Source organism: Branchiostoma floridae, chromosome 11, assembly GCF_000003815.2.
Source record: "Branchiostoma floridae strain S238N-H82 chromosome 11, Bfl_VNyyK, whole genome shotgun sequence".
In the NCBI taxonomy this organism is placed as follows: Eukaryota; Metazoa; Chordata; class Leptocardii; order Amphioxiformes; family Branchiostomatidae; genus Branchiostoma; species Branchiostoma floridae.
The window spans coordinates 20,163,422-20,189,886 of NC_049989.1; the positions used below are offsets into that span (position 1 = coordinate 20,163,422).

The 26,465-nt window shown below is 42.4% G+C and overlaps 2 protein-coding genes across 4 annotated transcripts in view; one reads left to right on the forward strand and one right to left on the reverse strand.

Moving 5' to 3' along the window:
• Positions 1-3,259: 3,259 nt before the first annotated feature.
• LOC118426497 (DBH-like monooxygenase protein 1) lies at positions 3,260-13,702 on the reverse strand. Its single transcript, XM_035835945.1, has 15 exons — positions 13,384-13,702; positions 12,440-12,595; positions 12,235-12,261; positions 11,383-11,529; positions 10,925-11,098; positions 10,146-10,229; positions 9,178-9,372; positions 8,662-8,764; positions 8,098-8,264; positions 7,090-7,275; positions 6,063-6,122; positions 5,395-5,525; positions 4,589-4,784; positions 4,047-4,243; positions 3,260-3,886 (listed from the first exon to the last, which is right to left on the reverse strand). Exons 1-14 carry the CDS (start codon positions 13,465-13,467, stop codon positions 4,085-4,087), a joined length of 1,869 nt encoding a protein of 622 aa, XP_035691838.1. The 5' UTR covers positions 13,468-13,702; the 3' UTR covers positions 3,260-3,886; positions 4,047-4,084.
• Positions 13,703-16,228: 2,526 nt separating this feature from the next.
• Positions 16,229-26,465, forward strand: part of LOC118426659 (DBH-like monooxygenase protein 1 homolog) — an 11,689-nt gene continuing 1,452 nt past the window's right edge. The window contains exons 1-12 of one of the 3 annotated variants that reach the window (XM_035836176.1): positions 16,229-16,355; positions 17,572-17,748; positions 18,212-18,358; positions 18,953-19,123; positions 20,017-20,100; positions 20,718-20,912; positions 21,869-21,971; positions 22,587-22,753; positions 23,267-23,452; positions 24,669-24,728; positions 25,235-25,365; positions 25,844-26,039. In XM_035836176.1, coding sequence (XP_035692069.1) covers positions 16,272-16,355; positions 17,572-17,748; positions 18,212-18,358; positions 18,953-19,123; positions 20,017-20,100; positions 20,718-20,912; positions 21,869-21,971; positions 22,587-22,753; positions 23,267-23,452; positions 24,669-24,728; positions 25,235-25,365; positions 25,844-26,039 — 1,701 coding nt within the window. In that variant the 5' untranslated portion in view covers positions 16,229-16,271. The remainder of the gene's footprint in view (positions 16,356-17,571; positions 17,749-18,211; positions 18,359-18,952; positions 19,124-20,016; positions 20,101-20,717; positions 20,913-21,868; positions 21,972-22,586; positions 22,754-23,266; positions 23,453-24,668; positions 24,729-25,234; positions 25,366-25,843; positions 26,040-26,465) is intronic. The other 2 variants (XM_035836177.1, XM_035836178.1) reach the window with 2 other exon arrangements.

Below are 26,465 nucleotides of genomic sequence, written 5' to 3' on the forward strand. Positions count from 1 at the left end.
AAGTTTTTTCTAAAGTTATTGTTAACGTTGGTATCCACTCATCATGTTAGAAGTATTGAAACATTTTCATGTCATGCAAAATTGCACAGACGTCAATATATATTTAGAAACTGAGCATGCTTTGTTACCCATGGTAACAGCCCACGTAAGTCTCACTGAGCAATAGCAAGCAAGCTCTATTGTGACGCTCTGCGCTCTCACACAGAATCAAACTCATCACGATCAGGTACAGCCGCGTCGTCGCTCCTGCCGTCTAGTCCCGCCACAAACTGCACCAGAGTCGTCCACAAGTCAGGAATCTCACAACCGGCCACCGCCCGTAGACGACCAGAATCAGCTCCACCATGTTCAACAACAGCTCCGACCCGTGGATGCTCGCTGAGCAGACAACTGCTCCTGAGTTTGCAAACATATTGTCCTGCTACAAGTGGCATCTGCAGAACAATACCGCATCCATCGCACAAGCCAACGAAGCCTGCTCCATGCACGAGGAACTTGTGACATTGGGAACAGGGACTGCCGTTATCTTTTACCTGATAGGACTTCTGAAAATCATCAGTAATGCTGTTGTGATCTTAGGAATCGTCGGTACAAAAGAACTCCGTAAACCAATCTACTTCTACTTGGCAAATCTGGCAATGGCAGATGTCTTCGCAGGTATTGGATATCTGTATCACACAGTAGGCCAGCCTGGACACTATCTGTATGATTTCAATTTGATGTACTATAACTTCATTGTATTTAGTCAGCTGATGTCAGCATCGGCCCTATCTCTGTTGTCTGTAAATAGCTATGTTGGTGTTAAGTATCCCATATACTTCTACACCCATGCTCACAGTGCCAAACTGCGTGCAGTTGTAGCTATGACTGTATCATGGATTGTTCTCTCCTTGCTTGCCTTCTCACCCAGTATGGGCTGGAATTGTCTCCATATGCATGCCCTGACCACGGGTAACTGCGATTATTACTATCCCAAGGCCTTTGTCATCTTGTGTGGATGCATTCTGATCTTGCTGTGCATAGTCATATTGTTCACAAATATAAGTGTGTATGTAGCGATCAGACAACGAGAAAAGAGAAGGCTTGAACAGGCAGGGGTCCCCCCGGGGGCACCAGGAGAAAATGGTCCAGGACCTGTACAAAACATGGAGGGGGGTGTTCAGCCAAACAATGCTGCACAAGAGGAGGCACAGAGGAAATATGAAGCTAGGGTACACAAGTCAAAGACTGTAATGATTCATGTAATAGTGTCGTTTGTCTTCTGGTGGCTCCCCCTCCTGTTTTTGGCAGTGTGTAGGACTCGATGCGAAATTGGTCCGTTGATATTGTCATCTTTTTCTCTGAACTCACTCATTAATCCCATGGCAACCCTCGTCCGCACAGAGGAGCTAAGAAATGCGATCTGGCAAAAACTGACAGGCATCCATCAGACACTTGTCACCGTGATACGAGGAAACCGTGTGGACCCACAGGGAGACCAAGCTGGAACAAGAGATGCCCCAAACCTACAGGAAGGCCCTGCACATGGAGAGGGACAAAACGTACCGAGTCTCGTTCCAGTTGACTAGCCTCAACGATCCAGTGGGAAACGGGAACTGTCAAACCCATAGTTACCAAGGTATTCCAAGCTCCGAAAGAACTCCAAGGGGCAGGATAGGAATTCTACCAACATTGTGGAGAATGGCAAAATGGTACACATGTACAACAAACACCATGGGTATGGCGAACATGGCAAGTACAGTTTGAAATGTCATTATTGTAGTGTGATGACAAAAATAAAAAATGAGATCATCTTGCCCTCTTAGCAGCACTGTGAGTAACCCTGTAATACACAAACATACGTGTAATTGGTGCACTGGAAGATCATGAATCACTGCATCCAATTGTGTCAGATATAAATTGCATAGTCTGTGTGATGAATATTTTGTTTTGCTTTTCATAGTGTACTAGAAGATGATGTGAAGATGTTTGTGAGGCATTAAAGATATTTGAAATTGTAATCTGAAAAAGCTCCTTGTCTTCCTTGTTATCATAGTTCTGATCAAAGTGAATTGAAGGTTTGATTACTACTTATCTGTGGACATTGATTTGGCACAGCCTGTAACCATTCTCAGTGTCAGGCTGCTATGTTTTACCACGACCATTTTTGTTCAAACACCTGGCCTTTTATTGCGACTTAAATAGCCGAGTGGGGCCCAAACGGACCCCATGATATTTTGTTCAGTAAAATTTCCTTTCAATCTTTATCGGTGATCATTAGACATGAATTGCTTCGTCAATGTAAGAGGAATATTTGACGTGTTAATGTATATAATTCCTGTTATCATGATTTACACAAAAGATAAACGTTTTGTACAAACCCTATTCAGATCAGGAGGGGAGGTTTTGAGGCACGCACCAAAATTCTTTTAGCATAACTGAATTTATAATTCGACAAAGTACATCATTCTTTAACCATTTAGTGGCCATACCATAAGTAATTAAGGGGTGAGTGTCAAAAGTTTGATTTAAAAGCTGCACATTTGACTAGGGTCCATGTATACCCCAGTAGGACTCAACACAGGCGTTCCTCTATTATATGTCCACAGTAGTGTGTCAATCTCTATAAAAACTTAGAGGAGCTTGCAGCAGATACTTACTAACAAAGTCACGGACGGAATTTTCAAATCAAAAGTGTTCATATGTCACTTCAAATTGTATAGCTGGGGTCCCCACTCGGATGTTTGATGGTTTAGAAAACAGTATATCCTCTTACTGTAATTATCTATAGGACAACGCCTTTGTGCCATGGTGAAACGTTGGCTTCCTAGTTTTTCCCACCTTTATTGCACCGATGTACCTGCTCTGACAGCGCACAGACACAACGCATGCAAAACCCTGTTTCAGGGACAGACCATCATATTCATGCGCGGTGTGGAATTCTAACTAATAATTGTTAGTGTTCCTTGAAGAATAAAATAGTATTGCTGTTGCTACGTTAACAGCATCAACAGGTATCCAACGATACTCTGTATACGTACTCCGTCTTATTGAATAATTCCATTCATACTTGCTACCTGCATGCGCCATCAAGACTGGCATTTCGGGGATATTTCTATGGAGAGACAGAAAAGCCAGCAGCACGCCATCTCTCAGCAGGACTGTGATAACCCTGAGTGTGTGTGTAGTGAAAGCGTCGTTGATTGGTGAATTGGTTTCAAAGACGTCATGTTGCCATGGCAACAACACTAGCTAAAATCAAACCAAATCGAGCCATCAGCAAATTATACATGTACTTTATTTGAGGAACGTTAAATTATACAAGGAATACAATCATGGTGTAGTTAGAGAGGATTTGATCTTCCGACATAAAAGAAACAGCCCCAGGATCGCATATGCCTCTTCACGTGTTGTAGCTATATCCTGGGTTCTCTAAAACCATATGTTGTAGCTTTATCCTGCATTTTGTATATTATTGGAATTCAATAAAATATACAAATTTTGTCTCCTCACAATATCAGACATGTTTGCCAATTGATATCATTAAGTCTACGGTGTGTACATGATCGATGTATTAAAGTCTACAGTGTGTAAATAATGAAGCATAGCATTAGTGACAGAAGATTTCTTACGTATTTCCCTTTTCCATCAATAGTTACATCAGGTTTGTAAATCACTGGGTACTAACTTCTATCGCCGCCGCCCGGACAAGACAAAAGACCATAAAAGCTTGGTCACATTTGGTACCGCATCCTTCTCACTTCCGCGACACCTCAGAATTGCAGTAAAACTCAGAATCGGTCAGTGTCACCACGAGAAAGGTAAAGAAAAACTACTATCGAAAAATTTAAACGTAACTTACATAGGGTGCGTTCACCCATTAGGCTAAGGTCACATTTCCACAAAGGGGCCCGGCCGGGCAACTTTCGGGAACAATAAGTATGATATAAAATACAACAAAAGCACGAAACGGACCGAAAATAATTCAGCAGCATGCATTTTGCATATTTATTGGCATAAACTTAAATTTTTCGTTTCCGCAAACAGCCCGGCCGGGCCCCGGGTAGGAAATGTGACCTAGGCCTAAGTTGTGTTCACCCAGAGTCTACAGTGTGTAAAGCATTAAGTACATGATAAGTAACAGAAGATGCAGCAATGTGCACATCTCAGGCCCGGCAGTCCCCGTAGATGTAGTGCAGGGGTCCTTTGGTGCGGGTGCTGGTACTGTTGCCTTTGGCAGGGGGCTCTCTTTCGTGTACTGGGACTGGGAGGAGAGAGACAGGGATAGGTTTTTTTATCAAAGATTGAAGAATCATATCTAATTTTTTTAGGATAAGCTGTTTTCAATATTGATGAAGAAGCAAGAAGTGTGAAGCAAAATAGGTTTCATCGTATGTACAAGACGTGTACGTGTGTAAACCGGTATTATCATTACACTCATGTGATATCATATGGAGAAATCAAACAGACAAAGATTGAGTTTAAGCATGAAAGTTCCTTTGTATTTGGTATATGATACTATAGAATTTGGTGAATCCAAGCTGGTTGCGTTGGTACTAGTTAACTCTTTTACAAAGGTTGATTTCTTGTAAAAGCATTAGCCACTCACCGTATCAATGCTTGTCTGCGTGTTTCCGCCGCACATGGAAACAAAGCTCCCCTCCCGGAGATGGTCCGAGAACCGCCGCGCCTTGTCCTTGTCCCAGGCGATGCTCCTCACCACATCCATGTAGGTCATGTTGGACATACTGGCAGGTTCTACCACTGGGATGATGTTGACCCATGCCGGGACATTGAAGTTGTAACTGTGGCAAACGCATCAGGAAATGTCATCTACAGTGAAACTGTACAACAAAGATTTTTTAATGGGTGGATAACCTACAAACAAGTTGTTATTACACCAAAAGATTGTTGATGTATAAGGATTATATAACTGGCATAGTATACAAATTAGGTACTAAAACATGAAATGTTTTTCATTATATTTATTGCTCCATGCTGGAATGGCAAAAGGAAGATGCCACTGCTGCATGCAATAACCTGATAGGTAATTATAAAATGATATCACTACGTCAGGATAACAGATATTGATACCTTCAAATTGGGGTATAAAACAAAATAATAACGGCTCTTAGTAGCAAATGTGTACATTACTGACGCACCAAATCCGTGGGTACCCAGGTGTTTTTGGTACCTTTGGGACAGATTAGCCGTGCCTCGGCTGGTACGGTGGGTGTCACTCCAAAGTGATGAAGGGTATATCTTTTAGATGCATTTGGCGAGGATCAAAGTCGGAACATGGTATCAAACCTGGGACCTACTGATTCGGACTCCAACGCTCTAGCCGTTGCGCCACACAGACCCCACAAAGACATTTACGCGTATGAAAGAAAGATCTTCACTGCTTAGTCTTACTTTATCTCCTGGACACCTGCGAAGCTGAGCACGTTAAGGGGATGGGGATGGCTGTCACAGAAGACGATGTTCATCCGCGGGTAGTAGAACAGCGTGCTCTGGCACATCTCATTGTTGGTCCCCAGTCCGCCCTAATAATGATGATAGTGATTGGTTTATTCAGTAAAAGCTACAGTCACTCATAAAAATCTAAACAACAAATTGAGATATCTCAATCCCAAGAGGATATATTCTTGTACCTTTGTCCAAATTTCAACTCAATCGATAAAAAATGAGCCTGTTACAAAACAATAAAATTGTATGGTAAGACTGCCACACAACACAGTAGCGTAGTCGTTTGAGTATCCAAGTGGTACGAGTACATAGTCCATAGCCAACGTGCTGTTACATTTCAGTGCTGTTTAGCAGGTGTACCATGTATGGCATTTAACTTCTTTTATATGTGTCTAACAAGGGAACGATAGCCAGCAGATAGTTTTCATGCATAGAGAAACATGGTCTTTAAATGGTTCGGTTATATATTACCTAAAATTCACTATTCAAAATAAAAGCTGTCATGATATAACGGATGATTCCAAACGATTTGGCTCTGTATAATGTGTCATTCCAGACATAAGTACCACTTGTTTATGAAAATATTACCAATGGCGTTCTAAATATGGACTTACGTAAACGGCCTGGTTGTTGTCCTCTGAGTTGTACGTGCATTCTGTCGTGATCATATCTCCCTGTAACGAACGACGCAGAAACAAAATCAGCATTTATCGAATTGTAGAACGGACACGTTTGTCCAAGATTGAATGAGAACATCTACCTATTGAAGTAATCAACCTTACATCCTTGGCGCCGAACTTTAGTAATTGAGCACCTTGGTCAGACGAAACAGATTGCGTGGGTCTTCCATGTCTATTGGTGCTTTGGAGCGTACACTTTTACAAACTGGCTTAACATCGGTTAGAAAGAGTAACATCGGCTATTACATTTTACCATCACAAGCGAGAAGGCGAGCTCACTTGGTAGTGTACACTTCTTCTAGTCTCTATCTATCTATCCATCTATCTATCTATCTATCTATCTATCTATCTAGATAAATAGATGCATAGATACATAGATAGATGGATAGATAGAGAGGATAGGGTAGGTTCAACCGAAACACTTGCACAGAATTGAACGAAAGAGGAATGGAGTTGAACAGTGACTCCACAGTAACTGCCATTGAAATAACACCTATAGTAGTGACCTGTGTGCCCAAAGGGCTAAAAGAATAACAATAAAAACGTAGATTGGCAACGTCACTATACACCGAAAGGTTTGGGAAGAATTTTTTAAAAACTTGAACAATATACTTGAAAAAAAAAACCCAGACATTTGAACTATGACCTTAAAACATACATCAACCTTTCGAACTATGAACTTGGAACAAACAGCAATCTTTCAAACTTAGACCTTCAAACATACACCGACCTTTTGAACGATGAAATTGAAACAAACACCGACCTTTCGAACTATGAACTTGAAACAAAGATCGACCTTTTGAACTCTGACCTTGAAACAAACACCGACCTTTCGAACTGTGACCTTGAAACAAACACCGACCTTTTGAACTATGAACTTGTAACAAACACCAACCTTTTGCACTTTGAACTTGAAACAAATACCGACCTTTCGAACTGTAACCTTGAAACAAACACCGACCTTTCGAACTGTGACCTCCTCATCCAGCATCCTGATGTGCTGCAGGTTGAAGTCGTAGTTGTCGTCACGTGACACCACGGTCTCCACCCCGTCCCTGATGACGGTTGTTTTCAGCTGGCTGGCCAGCAGGTGCGCGTGTAACATGTCCCCGAATATGTGGATAGGTTCTCCCGCTTCATCCAGGAACTGTGACACAATGGAGCAATGAAAGGATGTGTGACAAGTGCTAGATATATCAATGAGACTAGCAGAGACTAGCACGAATGTGTTAGCACTTAGGAGAGACTGAAGAGATCGACCTCCACTGGCAGAGAGTGGATAAGTTCTCCCGCTTCATCCAGGAACTGTGAGACAACGGAACAGTGAGAGGATGTGTGACAACCCTTGCAACCTAGGACTTATGAATTACTTAACATGGACCATAGTCCTCCTTTCATCCACAGTTAGTCTAATGGACTGAAAATGCACATACTAAGGGAGGACTGAAGATGGACTTACTCTAGATAATCCTACGCACGCTAGAGAGACTGAAGAGATCGACCTTCACTGGCAGGTCTGCAGTGGGTGACCAAGAATAAATCGGCAAGCTCGCAGTTATCTCTAGACAAGTATCCACCAGATAGACAAGAATCCAGAGGCCATCAAGGAACATATGACATGGTGCCAGAAGTGGCATTCGAACATTTGGGACACTTAAGAAATAAAACAACAGCTAAGAGTCTAAGAATTCAATAAAAATCTAGACAGGGCCTACTGGTCCTGCCGGTCTATACATTCCTGAACAGAGACGTGGGGTACCATGAACTTCTTGCAACTTATGATCCACTGCTCACCAAGTCACTTGTTCCATCTGAATAACTTGACGCCAAGGAAGCAGTAGATTGTTCACTACTTGAGTTGATCGGTTGAACTAATCGTATAAAAATATGATTTTATCGTGCAATTATATGATATCATTTTATCTAGAATATTCAATATCTGAGGTGCTTTATTTTATCTTTGTCCCACCGCATCGAGGCACTCCTGGTTGCAAAAGTTGTCCATTTTGAAGCCGTCTGCATGAGGAGGCACGATGTGCGTGGCGTCAATGCGCTGCGTCACTACCAGGACTCCTGCGTCATGCTGACGTAGTTCAGGTGTGTACAGAAGCTTCAGGCCAGAGCTGTCAATCACACCTGACCAAAACAGAATAGTTCTGGTAAGTAGCCTTTACCAGGCTCCACAAGTTGCTCTAAAAATAGTAGATATTGGCCAAATAAGACAGAAAATACGCCAGAGGAGTTAGATGGCCGAGGTCACAAATTTACTCCTTGGCCATCTAACTCCTCTGGCTTGATTTTTTATTGTCTAATTTGGCCAATTTCTACTATATTTTTAGAGACCTGTGGAGCCTGGTAGACGTAAAAGGCCTGGTAAGTGTCATTTCTTGCTTACAGAAAGCGACAAAAATGTTGACTCTAACCAACAAGTTTTTGTGGAAAACTCTAAGGACACTATTACGGATGACATTAAGTCGGCGTGGCCTTACACATACTACTTTTAGTTACAGTGAATTCAAACGAGTATCCTCACCTTCCTTCTGTTCGGGATTGTCATAGTGCACCTCCAGCAGCACCTGGCCTCCGTCATCCTCGTCACCGATGGGATACCCGACATGGCTGGGGAAGCTCAGGTCCTGATGGCAGACGAAATGTGCTCAAGTGATTCTCTACAAGTACATTGTATCATAGAGTGGAATCTGCACTGATACAGAGAGCAAGACCAGTATGTATGAGACAGAGATGAAGATGAGAGAGAGAGAGAGAGAGAGAGAAAAAGAGAGAGAGAAAGAGACGGATAGAGAGAAAAAGAGACAAAGCGAGTCAAAAACAGAAACTTTATTAAGCCCATTTAAGCTTAGTAATACCTACTTTTAAATGTAGACGGCTAATCTTCCTGGATTGTTAAAAACAAGACGTACAAACAAGATAAAATATTTACAGATACAGACTATATATAGTGGAAAAATACATACTACACTGTAGATAGATATTTGATAGAGAGATGGATAAAATATAGAAAAATTAATTAAGGAACCCTTAGTCTTACCCCTGTGCCGACTGCCCAGGCTCCTATGATGGACCCACGATAGCACTCACTCCAGTCTTGGGGCATGTTGCCATAGTGACACTGGTGTCCCGGATGGTCGGCAGGCGCCACCGTGCGGTTGGGATTGGCATGACACTTGTACACGAGCATGTGATGAACCATTCCTGCGTTGCCAGGGGTGATCACAGGTTGTACCTGGAACAGCATGCCGAGGTACATAATATATGGTAAATGATTCGCCCTAGGTGTATACGGTGCCATAATTCATGGCCTATTATATGGGATATTCATGACCTGGTTATGGAGAAATTGGAGCCTTCTTATTGGTCCACGCCTCCTGGCTATATGACTGAATCTATGCTAAGGGTTAACCAGGGTTAATGTATGTACCCCTAAGTTCGGTGCTGCTTTTTTTTTACAACAAAAGGGACATACAGTACACAGCGGTGTCGCACTCAAGCAAACCAGCTTATATCAACGGCACCACTGCACAAAACATGATACATGACATATAACAGAAAACATGTAAACGGAACGTCTGATGTACAGGAAAAGTGCCTGACTATTGAATTACGACAAGAGAAAGTAAACAGTTGACATTGGTCATGATAGTGAAAATACTGATAAAAGATACCAAAGGAAATGCAATATAAATGAGTGTGGAAGCGTTTGGTTTCATGTAAGTATTTTTGAGATATGGTAAGAATTTGAGTGTTGACGATAACAAGGGGGATTCTTTCAGTTATAAGTTATAACAAAATGTTTTAACATCTAACACAGGAATGTTTCGGTTCTGTTGCTGCTTATGATGATAAAATCACAGTTGCACATGGTTGAATATGACACAACTTTGTAGAAATATGAAGAAAAAAAATTGTTCTTTTTTATCTGTGTATAAAACACTGAAAAATAGTACCATGAGTTAGTACATACGTTGTGAACTATTGATATCCCAAAGGCATCCATACCTTGAAAACATGATGTTTTGCTTGAAGTCTGGGCATGTCGACCAGCTTGCACCAGTAGGTTGTTCGTCTTGATGGTATGATCGCCTGAGGACGGGGAAAGGTTAGTTTTAATCCTATCGAGTAGGCAATTGCTAAGGAGAGCACACTAGCAACCATGTAGACCTTAACAATACTCAATATAGCGAGCCGCAGTTCCTGTAAGCGTATTGCAGATTTGGCACGTTTGGAACTATTCCCTTGATATTAAACACGCACGTGTGCGAATTTTATCACTTGAAGGGTGGGGCGCGAACAGCGATGGTAAACCAAATACAAGTCATAATAAACGTTCAAATATCTTCACTTTAAGGCGTTACGTGAAATACTTTTGAATCAACTACGAATCCATTGGAAGACGGGCATTTGTAGCTTGGAAACTGCAATTCGCATACAGGGTCTTTAGCGCGCAACGAGTTACAGGTTTGTTGGGATATGACTGCCCAAATGTATCACCATAAGAATAAAATCTTATCATAGAATATAATAGCATAAATGCCGTGTTTAAGGCCGTGGCGCATACTCTCCAAGCAGAGGTTAGGCTCCGGTTGTTTTTTGTAACGTTTTTTTAGTCGTTTATATCGATCGGGCTTTCTATTAAAATTTGTATTTTATCTTGCTGTGTCAAAACCTAACTTTGACTGGCGTACTTCAAGAAAAATGACAAAATAGAAAGCCCGATAAAAACGACTAAAAAACGTTACAAACAGCCTCTGCTTGGAGAGTACGCGGCGTATACTCACGTTTGTCATCAGCACATCGTAGGACAGGATGTTGTTTGGTAGAGATTCCGTCTCTTCGTTGTTTTTCAGCAGCACAGTACTGCGCACCCCGCGGTTCAGCCTGTGGTAGGCCGGACCTGTGACGTCATCTGGGTCCTGGTCATGCCACGCCCAAAGAACACGCATGGTGTCTTTCTGAGAGAAGTATACAGTTACGTTCAGTTTATTTGAGTTCAACTTGCATGTACGCTATGCAAATAGGTACATGACTGAATCTGTAGATTAACAGAGGCGCTGCACTTATCGCACAAGCTAATGCCATACACATTAACTAGAACGGCACATGAACAGTCACTGCCACTATATAGATTGTCATATGACTAGCTTTATTGACGCTGTCATCTTTGGAACATCGACACAAAACCAACAAAACTATGGATACATTTATGACGTCATTGCGTACAGACACGAACACTCACGTTGATGACGCGATCTCTGACGTCACACGTCTGTAGTTTCCGCTTGAACCTGAGGACGGTGTGGGTGTCGTTCTCGTACCCAGACAGAAGTTCCCAGTCCTGGCTCTCGTCCTCAGGGGGCAGTGCCTTCTCATCGGCATAACGGTCCTATAGGTCACGTGAGGATATTTGATGTGGAGGTGACGAAATATATCTATATCATACAATAATATACATAAATCACTCATTATCTCTCTTTAAACATACATACATATATACAAAATATATAGACTTCACGAAAGCGGTGGATTGTTAATTCCTTGACAAAGACTGGTGCTGTTCAGTCGAAACCCCAAAACACACTCAGTCTGATTTGAAACCATTTGTTTCTAGAGACTTAACATGATCTGAAAAATGTACACTCTACAGCTAGGCAATGGATCCCTGGACTGATAATTAAAAAAAAACATGCTACATACAGTCAGATACGCCTGCCCTTCACCCAGCCGACATATTTGAAATGATTTGAAAACTGGACACCACATCTATATAGTTTCCATCAACAGTGGACAGAAACGACAATTCGAATTTACCGTGAGATACGCCTGCCCACCCTTCACCCAGCCGAAGCCGAAGCTGAAGCTTATTTAGGCTGAAAATGATCTGAATACTGGACATCTTATCAGATAATTACCATCAACAGTGGACTGAAACGATAACTTAAGTTGAATTTACCGTGAGATACGCTTGTCCGTCCTTCACCCAGCCGACATATTTGAAGGTTCTATTGTCTAAAAATGAACGAAAAACCGGAAAGTACCTCAGTCTATGAATTGCCATTAACAGTGGACTAAAACGATAAGTTGACCTTACCGTGAGATAGGCCTGTCCGTCCTTCACCCAGCCGATGACGATGTCCGATCCCGGCATGCCTCCGTTCGGGGACAGCCCGAGGGAGACGACATATTTGAAGATTCTATAGGCTGAAAACTGGAAAGTACATCTACAGAATTACCATCAACAGTAGACTGAAACAGTAAGTTGACTTTACCGTGAGATAGGCCTGTCCGTCCTTCACCCAGCCGATGACGATGTCCGATCCCGGCATGCCTCCGTTCGGGGACAGCCCGAGGCCGACCCACCCTCGAGTCCTCACCCGGGCCTCCAGCTCGATCTGCGCATGCGCGTCATCAGACGTCCAGGACAGGAGGAAGTCCCCGTTCTCGTCCAGAACCTGAGTTTGGGGAAAAGGGAGGTTATAGGAGAATATATGAACATGGGAATAGAACAGACTCATAAAGCCTCCTTGTAAAGGATCGCATTCGTCATTTTTAAAAAGTTTTTTTTTTTTTTTTCCAAAAGGAAGGCTTTCTAAATCACTTGCAGTTTCCGGTCAAGGAGATATAGTAGTGGTCGGGACTTGTTTGTGCCAAAACGCGGGCAATCTTTTGGATTCCGTAAATGTTTAGTACCGCCTCCGTACAAACTCGTACGGAATCCGACGGATTTTGGAGCACGCAGACACACCGCAGAACTTTACGTGCAGGCAAAACTTTGTGTGCCATCGGGCTGCGGATTGTGGCGGCGTATGTGCCAGTACGGGTGACGTGCCTGTCCTGTACAGCCTGAACGTTTTCAGAAATACGCGGCGGACGCAGAGTCGCTTAAGGTTGTTTGAGGTCGTTTAAGGTGTTAAGGCTGACCCGTCACACGATCGCCCCTCACAGTATGGTTTGGCTAAATGAACCTCGGTAAACAAACTGGGACATGTAGGATGCCAGTCAAAAACTATGAGAAAGAACCTAGCGGAACACGGCACTTGTCTACAGGCTTTTTATTGACGTCATGCTAATTATTTATTTCAATCCTCTGACGACCATGTTGGCGGGTAATTGAATTAAACAGAAGCATCTTCGCGTGGTTTACAGACGTACGCTGTAATCCAACATGGCGCACATGACGTAAAATGAAAAGCCTGTATACGGACGTGAAGTTAGGATGACAACAACACAAAAACAGTACCTCGTGATGGTTGAGATAGGCCGCTGCTGAGACTGTGCCACTGTACAGCAGGGCGACCACAACAGCAGCTAGAAGTACAGCCATTTTATTCCCGAGTACGTCACTGAAAATACCTGTCAGCAAACTGTTCAAAATGCCGGTCACTGCTTGAGGTAAACCTCACGAGGCAGAGCTATAAGTTGTATTGTCCCGGTGCAGTGTTGCTGGGTTAAGTGAGCTGAGCTCAATACTAGCTGTGCTAAGGTACGAACCCTTGACATGAATCCTTGAGATTTCACACGCTCCAAAGCTCACTGGCACAAACAATAGAAAGGTGAGCTCAGATCAAATTCCTTCAACAGCCGGCCCCGAACTCTGACCTCACGGGGACCTTGCCTTCAAACTCGTAAATGCAGACGAACCGCTCTGTCTGTGTTTATTTTCACTTATCAATCTTGTAGGGTGGTCCCTTCAGTTGTCAACAACTGATTTCCAAGGTAGCCTTAGGAAAAATTAATCAACATGAATTAACATTACTCATATTGGGTCCTGGCCCATGGCCTATGGATTATATGCCACAAAACATAAATGATCGAACATGGGGGTAATAACTTCCTTAACTCAAAATAAGTTAAACACTGATAACTCAAAATACTTAATTACAGAAGCTTATCACAACTATAATCATATGAATAGAACAAATCAAAGCATAACTTTGAAACCAAGCTTATTTGAAAACAAAATACCAGGTCATCGTACTATAGGTCGCTCTTGTCTTTTCAAATGTTCCGGAAGTGCCCTTAGTGGTGCGCGATTGGACCCTCTCCTCTCATCGTCACGGTGTCTTATATGTTTACCAGTTCGTTTATATAAACATTTCTGGATTCCTGAGGGACCTATAGTACGATGACCTCATTTGGTGACACCTGGTCTCCAATTACAATCACAACACCCACAATGTGTACTCTCCAAGCAGAGGTTAGGCTCCGGTTGTTTTTTAGTCGTTTTTATTGGGCTTTTTATTTTGTATTGTATCTTGTATTGTCAAACCCTAACTGGCTAGCAGACTTCAAGAAACAGTACAAAATAGAAAGCCAGATAAAAACGACTAACAAAACATTTTTAAAACCAGCCGGAGACTAACGTCTGCTTGGAGATAAAGACGTGTTCATTTAGGTGTAGGGCATATTTTTGGTTGAACGCTGTTCCCAAGACGGTTATAGACAAAGTTGCCTATTTATTACATCCTTGCTGTTTTAAGTCGTTAAAGGCCACTGAAGATGTAACGCTAGTTCACCTTTATTCGTGGGGTAACCTATATCCGTTGTTTTTAAATACAGGGTATTTAGAGATACCGAGTCGCAGGACTGTGCTTTATTTGGAAATATTTTGAAATCGTTGCAGTTTGAAAGCACCATCCGTCGACTAACCTGGAATCCAGTCTACTACTGGCTCGGCCTAACGTTACCGTAGTTAGTTTAGGCTCTCTACGGGGCCAGTGTAGCTCTCAGCCGCCGGGGTAATCATTCACACCCGGTAGGATTTTCACGCGGTTAGACTTGGCCCAGTGGGAGTTAATTGCCGGCCAGCCTATTGATTAACTCCCACTGGGCAAAATCCTACCGGGGAAAATGCTACCGGGTGTGAATGATTACAACGGCGGCTTAGAGCTGCACTGACCCCGTAGAGAGTCTATACTAACTACGGTAGGCCCGTGCCACAACTAGACTGGATTCCAGGTTATCCGTCGACTCGATATCCCTGTTTTTTAAAACAACGGATATAGGATATAGGTTACCCTATGGATAAAGGTAAACTGGTGTTACCGGTTAGAGGTTGGAGCCATGCATTTACTGTTTAAAAGAGTAGTAGGGCAGACGTCAGAGTTGCGTTGCGCAGTAGAAGGCACAAATTGCGAATATAGCGCCAACTAAAATTCTCTTTTACCTTGAACATTTTGGCCCAACCTTGAAACTTTTGGGGTAAGAAGGAATAGGGAGGGTCTAAGCTTTCAAATTTAGTTCGGCGTTGCTCAGTTTCTTTAAAATGATTATGAAATGGAGCATGGCTGCTGCCTTCATCTTCATGTAATTTGACCAAAAGTATCAGTTAAGCCTTTTCCTGATGCCAGTTTAGGTTTCAAAGGCTCCTGTGTTGCTTCTGTGTCCACTGTGTTGAACAAAGCTTAACCAATTTGTTTTCAACATTTTTTCCCAGATCAAGTCATTTGTTCAGCCTTTCTGACCACTGAATTTAATATCGAACGCAGCTTTTGTTCTTATCATTCGAACACACGCATCGGTTTTAGGGGGTTCTCGAAGGATTTCGTTCATATATCAAATCAAATCAACATGGCCTTAGCTGTTGTAACAAGCAGGTTACCTAGCAAACATTGATGAAAATCCTACAGGTCATTGACTTACAGGTCATTGACATACTGGTGCTAGGTCAACAGCATGATACCGGGTAACAGAGTCAGACAACAGTCACAAGTTACTGGCAACAGTGGAGAACTCTATTAACTATTAACTATCGTACAACACAGTTCAGATGTTACAATCGTTCAGTGCAGTTGTGAGCTTCTTTGTTGCGAAGAGCGTATAAACTGTTGTTAGCGACGCTCTAATAAACGGAAAATCTTCTTAAAAATGATCTGTTGTTGTTGTTGTCTCTCTAACCGCTTCAGTACGTCGGTAGTTGGTCAAATGATAAGTGAGTTGGAACGTATTTGCTGTGGAGAGGTTAAAACCCACGTGATCGTTCATTACTACATGTACCAGCAAGACTAATGACCTCGATGCTGCTATACAAAGGTCCCGATCGGTAATAGGCTTACTTACCCATTAGCCCTGGACCTTTGATCGCTCGCTGTACACCAGTGTGTAACGAACCACCATAGCATAGGAAGTATGTCCGTTCTTACAGTAGCTGTTGTGGTTGCCCTACTTTGCGGCGACTCAGCCTCCGCAGCGACGGATCTGATCCATCATGAGGTACTGTTGTTGTTCTTGTTTTACGGCTATTGACAGTATTGCTTTGCTAGACATTGTCTATAAGTTGTTTTTATGCTATGAAAACCAAACCTCAGCTGAGCAGCTGAACCTAAGCGCACTGACGTATGACGGTATGTCACTGGAGTGGTTTTTAGTACAAGTCTGGAACTTTTGACTTTCCCCGAGTAGACTTGGACCCTGTTCACATGAGAAAATTGCAAGTGAGTTAAAAAAGGAATCCGATTGAAATTTTCTATCGGATTAGAAAAAATGTGTTCACATGAGTTTTATACAATCGGATTAGGTGATGAGGCAATGATGAGTTTAAGCCCCCTATCCCCCAGGCTGTTTATCTAATCTGATCAGTAGAACTTGACCTCTTCTGTGCTGAAGATTTACGTCCACAATCGATGCGTTTGGTGCAGTATGCCGGATTGAAGTGAGAAATGCCCCAAACCCGTTTAGATACCGAACCCACGGACAGGCATCACACATTTGCATCCCGTATATAGACGGGCTCAGCAGGACAAAGGCTTCCTAAGTGTCAGTCTGTTTTCAGTCAAGCTCACTGGGTCAAGTGTGTTTCCGGACCTTTACATGTAGAGGGTTGACGCTTGACGCTTATGCCTGAAGCTCCCTCATACACGGGACCGCCAGCTTTACGTCACCAAGGTTAGGCAAGGATCTATTTTTAGCCCAGCACACTGGATGACCCCTACTCTCCACGATAACTTAACCCCTCTCCAAATTGGGCTTTTTTGGCATTCCCTGGACTGAGGCGGGGGGCTTGGTGGTTATTCGCCCCCCCCCCCCTTTGTATTTTCAAAACGGCTCACTACACGATCACCAAATTTGCAGAGGGTGATATGCTTGTCAAGTTTTATAATTCCTGAAAGTTTTATATCATTGTGACGTAAAATGACGTAATTATGACGTCATTAATTGATTTTTGGGCTAAAACGGGAAATTCCCATAATACCTAAATATTTCACAGAAAAAGTTAGCAATAAAGGTTTCTTATCAATATTTAAGTGTTATAAGACTTCTGTTGTCAAAAGCCAACGCAACGATGTCAAAATGACGTCACAAATATCGTCTGTCCAAAAGCAAACAAAAAATGACGAATGTAATTCTTCCCTACAAGGAGGCCACATGTATATGCGCCTGTTCTATTCCCCATGTTCATATTTATGGCCTCCTTGCTAACAAAACTCAGGTTCTGGACGAGAACGGTGACTTCCTCCTGTTCTGGACGTACGATGGCGCGCAGATCGAGCTGGAGGCCCGGGTGAGGACCCGAGGGTGGGTCGGCCTCGGGCTGTCCCCGAACGGAGGCATGCCGGGATCGGACATCGTCATTGGCTGGGTGAAGGACGGACAGGCGTATCTCACGGTAAGGTCAACTTATCGTTTTAGTCCACTGTTGATGGCAATTAATAGACTGAGGTACTTTCCGGTTTTTCGTTCATTTTTAGACAATAGAACCTTCAAATATGTCGGCTGGGTGAAGGACGGAAAAGCGTATCTCACGGTAAACTCAACTTGTCGTTTCAGTCCACTGTTGATGGCAATTCTGTACTAGTAAAATCTGATGTACTTTCCACTTTTTAGATCATTTCAACATACAGAGGCTTCACTGTCATTCAATACAAGAAATTGCTCACCTCGAATTTTCGGTCGCACCCCCCCTACGTCGACCTTCGTCAGGAGTGGTGATCCAATTACTCTGAGCACGTGACCTAGGGACACGTGACTCGAGTAAAGAATCGTAGATGCCAAGCAAGCGGTGTCGGCCCCCGTCTCACAAATGTCTGCCATTGTTGACTTCAAATATTAACCTTACCCACGTGACCCAGGACCGTTATGCTGACGAAAAGGCACTGCCCCCTGAGGACGAGAGCCAGGACTGGGAACTGCTGTCTGGGTACGAGAACGACACCCACACCGTCCTCAGGTTCAAACGGAAACTACAGACGTGTGACGTCAGAGATCGCGTCATCAACGTGAGTCAGATTTGTCTACCCAAGGACATTACACATTGTCATTGGTCTACTGGTGCTTACGTATCATAAGTCATATTATTTATCATATATACGTATGTTGCGTATGTTGTTTTGTGCCATAGATGGCGTAGGAAATGTTTAGAAGTGAAAAACTTTCAAAAAGCATACCTGCATAGTAGAAAGTATAATGAATAGTCACCAATACATGAACATTGAGCTAGAAATGATGTTGGCAAATAATTATCAAGCATGAGAAATCACAATGTTTTCATATGATATCCCGTAGATAGATCTACACTATGTGATGCAAAAATGATCATTTCCTGAAATGCCCCACTTCTCTCTCCCATAAAGACGCGCAGCGCGAAGCTATACGCGGAAGTTTAAATTACAGGTATGAAACAACATGCTCGTGATTCTTGAAATAGTTGAACTAAAATTCCCAACACAAAAATTAGACTCACCCAAACATGATTGTGACTTAACGCCTTGCAGACGGTAGTTGGACCGATAATTTTGTTTCCGCAATAAAGCCTACCTGGTTTCGAAATCGATGTCAAACAGTACATTTGAATGATTTGAATATTTTCCCAGAAAGACACCCAGCGCGTTTTGTGGGCGTGGAACGACCGTGACCCTGATGACGTCACGGGTCCAGCCTACCACACCCACCGCGGGGTCCGCAGCAGTATCCTCCTCAGGAACGACATCGAGGCTGAGTCCCTTCCCAACGTCATCCGATCACATGACGTGGTCATGACCAATGTAAGCATTATTTTATTTAGATTAAGGTCACGTGTGTTTGTTTTCGTTCTGACGTCATTATGACATCACCCATCTTCAAAAGTGCCCGAATGTGGATAAAGATGTCTTTGTGATACGCATGAAGTTCAGACGTTTGAAGGCGAAAATCATCCAGCGGACAAGTGAAAGCTATTGGAACAATTGATTTCGGGAAATATTCACCAAAGAAACCTGTGAGTAATCATCTTTCCGACTGCTTCCTTCAAAGATGCCTGGGTGGCCTTCTCAGCAAAGGATGCTGATTTCCAAGTGGAACAGAAAACAGTATAAGATACTTCATCCCTCTAGTCAGGTAGAAATGAGTACCGAGCTCGGGTACGGGCGTCCTCTTGGATATGGGATGTAAAGACGATGTTTTATGAGAGCTACACATCGAGCGTGTTTAAGAATGAAAAAAATAGTATCATACAAGTAATATCAGTCCGATGCCTTTAAAAAAAACTGTTGGATTCTGTATCTGTATCTGTATCTGTATCTGTATCTGTATCTATATAGCCGGTATAACCGCCGTTCGGCGTAACACACCAGCTTTGCAGGCACGCGGCGCGGCAGCAGCTGGTTATATTACACCGAACGACTCGTTACCCCTAACTTTTGCACATCTATCTGCAAGCGTTCTTTAAAGCCATGGTTGTGGGCGCCAACGTTCTTTAAAACTACCGAGAGAAGATGCCCCTACTGTACTTGGTGATAACAAATTCCACTCTACGATAGTTCTGGGAAAGTACGAATTTTTGAACACATCAATCCTAGGTTGGTAACTCTGGTATTTGAAGGCATGACTGTTTCTTGTTCTTTTTTGAGCTGGTATTAGATACTTATCCGGTATGATTCTAATAATTTTTTCTCTACAGACAGCAATCCCGTCCAAACAAACAACCTACTGGTGCAAACTGGTGGAGATGCCCCCACTGCAGACAAAGCATCACATATTCAAGGTAATGTCATATCATTACCATGTATTTCTCAGGTAAAATGGTCATGTTATGTCCCTTTCCACATGATGATTGCTGAGTGTCATGTTATGTCCCTTTCCACATGATGATTGCTGAGTGGCTGGGCAGCAACCAAAATTGGATTTGTGCTACAGTTGATTTCATAATCGATAAATTATACAAGATCTAAAAGTATGATTGTGTTACCATTCATTATGACATCCCGAATTTACATAACAATTTTACATAATCTAAGATACAGATTTTGAATGGTGGACAGTACCCTTTACCATGTACCTTGTCATTGTCTTTGTATGCAACCTCAGTACCTTAACCTTAAACTGCCAGAGTTTCAGTCCTTTACAATGCTATCAGTGCTTCCAAAAAGAACCCCCCGAACAAAGCCGAAGTCTACAACTTCCAGAGTTTGTGAGCTACACGCCCGCAAAGCTGCTACTTCGGGGGAATACGCTATCCCGGATATATCCGGGCGCGGCACACAAGGCATGTTTATGTGTGCCGGATATATCCGGGCTTGGCAGTTTAAGGTTAAATTAATTAGTGAAAACAGTTTGCGTCATCTGTGTTTACTTTTGCGCATGTGTGTGTATGTGCTCAAGGTACAACCTGTGATCACCCCTGGCAACGAAGGAGTGGTTCATCACATTTTAGTGTACAAATGCCATATCAACCCCAACCGCACGGCGGCGCCCCAAGAACATCCGGGACACGAGTGCTTCACTCCTAACATGCCCCTCGACTGGAAAGAATGCTATCAAGGCAACTTAATAGCAGTCTGGGGTATCGGGACAGGGGTAGGTTTGGGCGTAAATTTTGAATGTTTTGGCGTACATTTACAACTTAAAAGTCTATCTGATTTATCTTTTATACATCGCAAACCACTGTAAATGCAGAAATATTCGCGGTGGATTGATGTTCGCGGTTTTCACAGTGACCACTTTACCGCGAACTTTCTTTTTTGACGATGAGACAAGTCATTATAAGGGTCTGCCTAGGCAGATAGCTGCCGTGACCAGGCTGGTAGCGGCAGAACCTACAAAAATGTGGACTGACATACAAATAATTCATAACAACAAACAATACAATATATTGCAATAAAATAAGCAATAACTATAAAATGTCATGCAACTACCGATATGGAAGAAATTGGTCTATACCATATAGTAATAGCATACTAAAAGATCGGAGTAGGTGAATTAAAACCACCGCGAACATTTTTCTATTATGGTATTAGACTGCAGTCTATGGTGTTACCGCGAACTTAAATCCACCGCGAAAAGTCCCTTTTCCCGCTACCGCGAACTTAAATGCATTTACAACATTACATGCGGGGGTAGTCGTGATAATGAACGACTCTTTGGGCAGATAGAAGAAAACATTGGAAAAGGCAACAATTGAAGCATTGCACGGTGAAATGAAATAAACAATTAACCATTTCTTACAAAAATATAACGCAATGTTGAAGTCAAGACATTTCCGTAGAGTTCAAAGAGAACAATCGATTATTAGATCTCCTGCCTTTTTCATGAAGCTATCAACGTATACGTATTGGAATGAATGTCTGATACGTGTGTCCAGGATTTGTCTTTTTGGATGAAAAAGCAACAGAATTCAGGAAATTAAGTTGAATACTTCTATACAATGAAACATGGAGTATCTTTTTGCTGATGCTATTGGTTGCTTGAATCAAAGTTAACGAAGTACATGATTATTATAAACATACTCAATTTTGCCTATCGTTTATGGTCAGGACCTGAGCTTCCCCAGCCATGTCGGGTATCCCATCGGTGACGAGGATGACGGAGGCCAGGTGCTGATGGAGGTGCACTACGACAATCCCGAACAGAAGGAAGGTGATTAAACCCACTTAAACTAAAAGTAGTATGTTTAAGGCCACTTGCTTTTATGTATGACATCTTCTGGAGACCCCAAAACTAATGTGCTCGGACGAAAAAAGAAAAATCCAGCAAAAATAAAAAGTGTTGCTAAACCTCAGGACTAAACATCCAGACCATTCATTTCCAGTCTTGGTTCGTCTTATGTTCAATTCTTTTGAACTAGACAGGCATCATTTGGGAGCAAATAGAGCATAATTCACTTATCTTCCTCCACATGCAAAGATTGACTGTTCCAAAAGTGAGTTTCAATAAAAAAACGTAACCCCCTAGAATGGACTCTTCTGGTGGCGTTTCCAGTTAAAATGGACCAGTTAAACCCGCTATAAAGTGGAGTGTACAATAAACCTCATTAAAGTAATGCTCGTCGATTAAGAGTATTATTAATGCTATTGTTCTAAGTCTTATCTCAATACCATCGCACGGCCATTCCTGACCAATAACAACCGCTAACTACCCAGTAATATTCAACAAAAATCCGGCCCCACACAATCTTATTTGCCCAGTCCGAAGATTGTTATCGATGCTATTGTTCTAAGTCTTATCTCAATTCCACAAACGGACATTTCCCAGGCATGACGGATAATTCCGGACTGAGGCTCCTGTACACACCGGAACTACGTCAGCATGACGTAGGTGTCCTTTTGGTGTCGCAGAGCGTCGACCACGCCCTCGTCATCCCCCCTCGTGCCGTGGAGTACAACGTGGACAACTTCTGCCACCAGGAATGTCTGGACACGGTACGACAAAACACATTTTGGTTCATCTGTAGAGCCACTTACGTATACACAACGAATACAATGATAATGGATAATCCGAAAACTATTATTTTAGATCTTGATTTCTGTGTTTGTTTAAAGCTGTGGTTGTTTAAAGCTTCTATTGATGACAAAAGCTATTTGGCGTCATAAACCGCTGCTATCATCATTATGCAGAATGAGGGTCGTCAGTTTCAAATTTGTTATTGGTAAGATTAGCCCCTGTCAAATGTTCTTGTTCCTCAGGTTTTTATTTAGGTTACGTGCCAAACCTCAGTCAGGAGGGAGGGGTGCTCTTGTATGGTACGGAGAGAATGGCAGCTGTTTCTTTATAGCCGAATTGTTGTGATCTGAGAGGTCCATGATTTGCAGGCTTCTTGCTCCTCAATGGGAAGGCATGCTACTCCCTGACAACCATCCTGAGCTAATAAAGATGGCAATGAGTACCATTTCATTGTATTCTTATGTAACAGTAAATATGCAATACATCCGCAGTTCCTGGATGAAGCCGGAGAACCCGTTCAAGTGTTTGGCGTCATGCCCCACGCTCACCTGCTCGCCAAGAAGATGAGAACCACGCTGATCAGAGACGGCGTGGAGACGGTTCTGTCAAGTGATGACAACTACGACTTCAACCTGCAGTACATCCGGATGCTGGAAGAGGAAGTCACCATCAAAAAGGTACCCCAGCGGAACATTTCAAGAGAATATATGGCACCATCATACGTCGATGACGGTTAGACATCCAGGTATTTGGCATAAGATATGGCAAGCTGGTAGTCTCAGTGTTTTAAACAGAGGCTGGCAAACTGGAGTGACTGATTGATACCTTAGATTTATAGATGTATTCGTAATCTTAAATTGTATTCTATCATTGTATTTTAATAATTGTACCAATTGATTTGTATGTATGTATTCATTTGTGGGCCACGACACCAGCATACCGTTGCCTGTGTCCCACGTGTATTGTATCGTTTGCAATCTCAATAAATCACAAAATCAAAATCAATCATAAGATATGCCAACTAGCAGTTACTCAGGCAAACTGGATTTTGGAAACGGTCAGACGTTTCAGAGGGCACTTACATCCACTTTTTCTTGTCAGTGACACTGAAGAGAAATGGTTGAACAGTAGGTTTTATACATCACCTCACCGGTCCGTAACTTCACAGGCCGTAGAAGCAGCAATACAATCCACATAGGACAGAAACTATGTAAAATTTGTCTTACCCTACTTTACACATCAGTACATACTTGGGGTATAGAATCTGCTGTCGAGGTCCATTCCAATATACCATGTCCGAAAAAAGGATGCTTTGCCCCATACTGTTGTGCACAAATTGATGTTTATTCTATAATATGCAGAACAATGATGATGATGATGCAGGATAAGGTAGGTCATGTATTTGATTGTTCTGAGTGATAAGTCATCGGTTCCCCGTAATTAGTATCAGCCCCCGTCTCGGCTCAATGTAATACTGCTTAGTAATACGCTTTAATATGAAAGTCGAAGGCCTATATATGATCATTTACGTTTCTCGAAGCAAGTACAACATATTTCAAAAGACTCGATGCTACAGACAGATTTGCACATTTATTTAGATGTCAGAACTCCCATAATGCAAAAATTGGCAAATATATCAAGGACTGCTTCGCTATTAGAAAGAATACTGAATGATTAGCCTACTTCATTATTATACTATATGAATGAATTATGCATATTAGCCCTTATTGTTATGTTAACTATGATGTTAAGCTTTATCCTATACCTCTATTTTGTACTTTATGTAATAGTTGTTGCCATACTTTGTACCATGTACAATTGTCGTGCAATAAAGTTCTTTTTTTTATGTAGCTACTCGACTGTATGACGATTTCTACTCTTGTTTGTTTTTAGGGGGACACGATCATGACACGATGTACGTACAACTCGGAACACAAGACCGAGCCTGTTTACGTAAGTCCAACACAAATCTGTGCCATGCAGGAATTTTTTTTCGTTTACTTCAGGTCACCACAAAACAGGGCACATTGAGAACCACTCAAATGTTTTGAGTTGCGCTAACTGGACTGATGACAGCTTTGTCTTTAAAAGTTTTAGGTTGTACCCAACAGCGAAGCAATCATGACAAAGCTACCGTAGTTCCATAAAGAGCTACGTATTTTAAGTATGATTGCATCGAAGTGGAAATATAGGAGGCTTATCCATGAAAGTTAATGGTGATTAAGTACAATAATCATGATACATATCTAACATGTGTTTCCCAATTCCTGATAAGTATGCATATCCTTACTTGCAAATGAGAGCATCTTTTAAATTATTTCCAGTTATGTCGTTGATCAGAAAAAAGTTAAGATGGATATAGTCACATCAAGGTTGAACAATTTCTAGACAATGATTACTTGGCTATTTAGTCACCAGTGGCAATATGTCTCACAACGTATATGTTTTTTTTTCTCCAGGGAGGACTGTCAACCGAGAACGAGATGTGCGACAGTTTTCTCTTCTACTACCCGCGGATGAGTCTCCGCTGGTGTGAGAGCCATGCGCACCCGCTCAACATCCTCGGCTTCGCCGGTGTACAGGAGATCGGGTAATGCGGAAATCTAAGTCGTTAAGATCTTGGCCTCCGTGGCAGACTTTTCTTCTAGAGGGCGCTGGTTCTGTATCTGTCGTGTATCTATAGCCGGTATAACCCTGGTCATGTTACACTAGACGATTCGTCACATCTAACTTTTGCACATCTATCTGCAAGCGTTCTTTAACTATCCAGAGCTAGAGAAGATGCCCGCGCCCCTAATGTGCTTGGAAATAACAAATTCCACTCTACGATAGTTCTGGGACAGTACATGTTTTTAACACATCAATCCTAGGTTGTTAACTCTGGTACTTTCTGGTTTGCGATTTTCAATAATGGCTACTGGTAGGTTCTCTTATGCAGCTAAAGAGAGTTTGCAGTGAAAAAGACTTCGCCCCGTCTTGAGGTGGGCCAAACTCCTTTCCACGAACGGCAAATTCCCTTCCTCAGCAAACTCCCTTCCTCAATGTATTTGTATAACTCCCTTTATTAGTTACAGCTCGGAGGCTCCTGTCTTTATTGATAGCATCCCTATCGTCAAACCAGCCAACATGTCCAACATGACATACTTGGATGTTGTCGAGAGCATTGTGTGGGGTCAGGATAAGGCACAGCAGTACTCCCAGCATCTCCGGAGTGGAAACTTCGTCTCTCGTTGTGGAGGCAAAATGCAGACAGATGGCGACACGGTGGGTGCTTACAGTTGAAACATCACACGTTCACGCTTAGTTAGTTAAATTCTATCATGGTGATTCCCTACATCATGTGTGTGTGTGGGCACATCTATTCTGCAGGATAAACGTTAAACTTTGTAGTCAACACGTAAGTAGATTCTTTGGTCTACGGTACAGTAAGGGACTTATTGAAAATTGAAACGAAATATAACGTTGTAAAACGTTACATAGATAAAGGGAATATGATAGCATATCTATGTTTACAAACACGCACACGCAACCACGTGGGTGCAAACACACCCACATTCACTTGTGTATATCGCTAAACGTATTTCAGCAACATCTCAGAAGTACACGACCTCAGGAAATTGTGTTGTTGGCACGTAATATTTGCATTATACTGCTAGTGTACTCATGAACAGGCAGTGCCCCGTGCCTGCC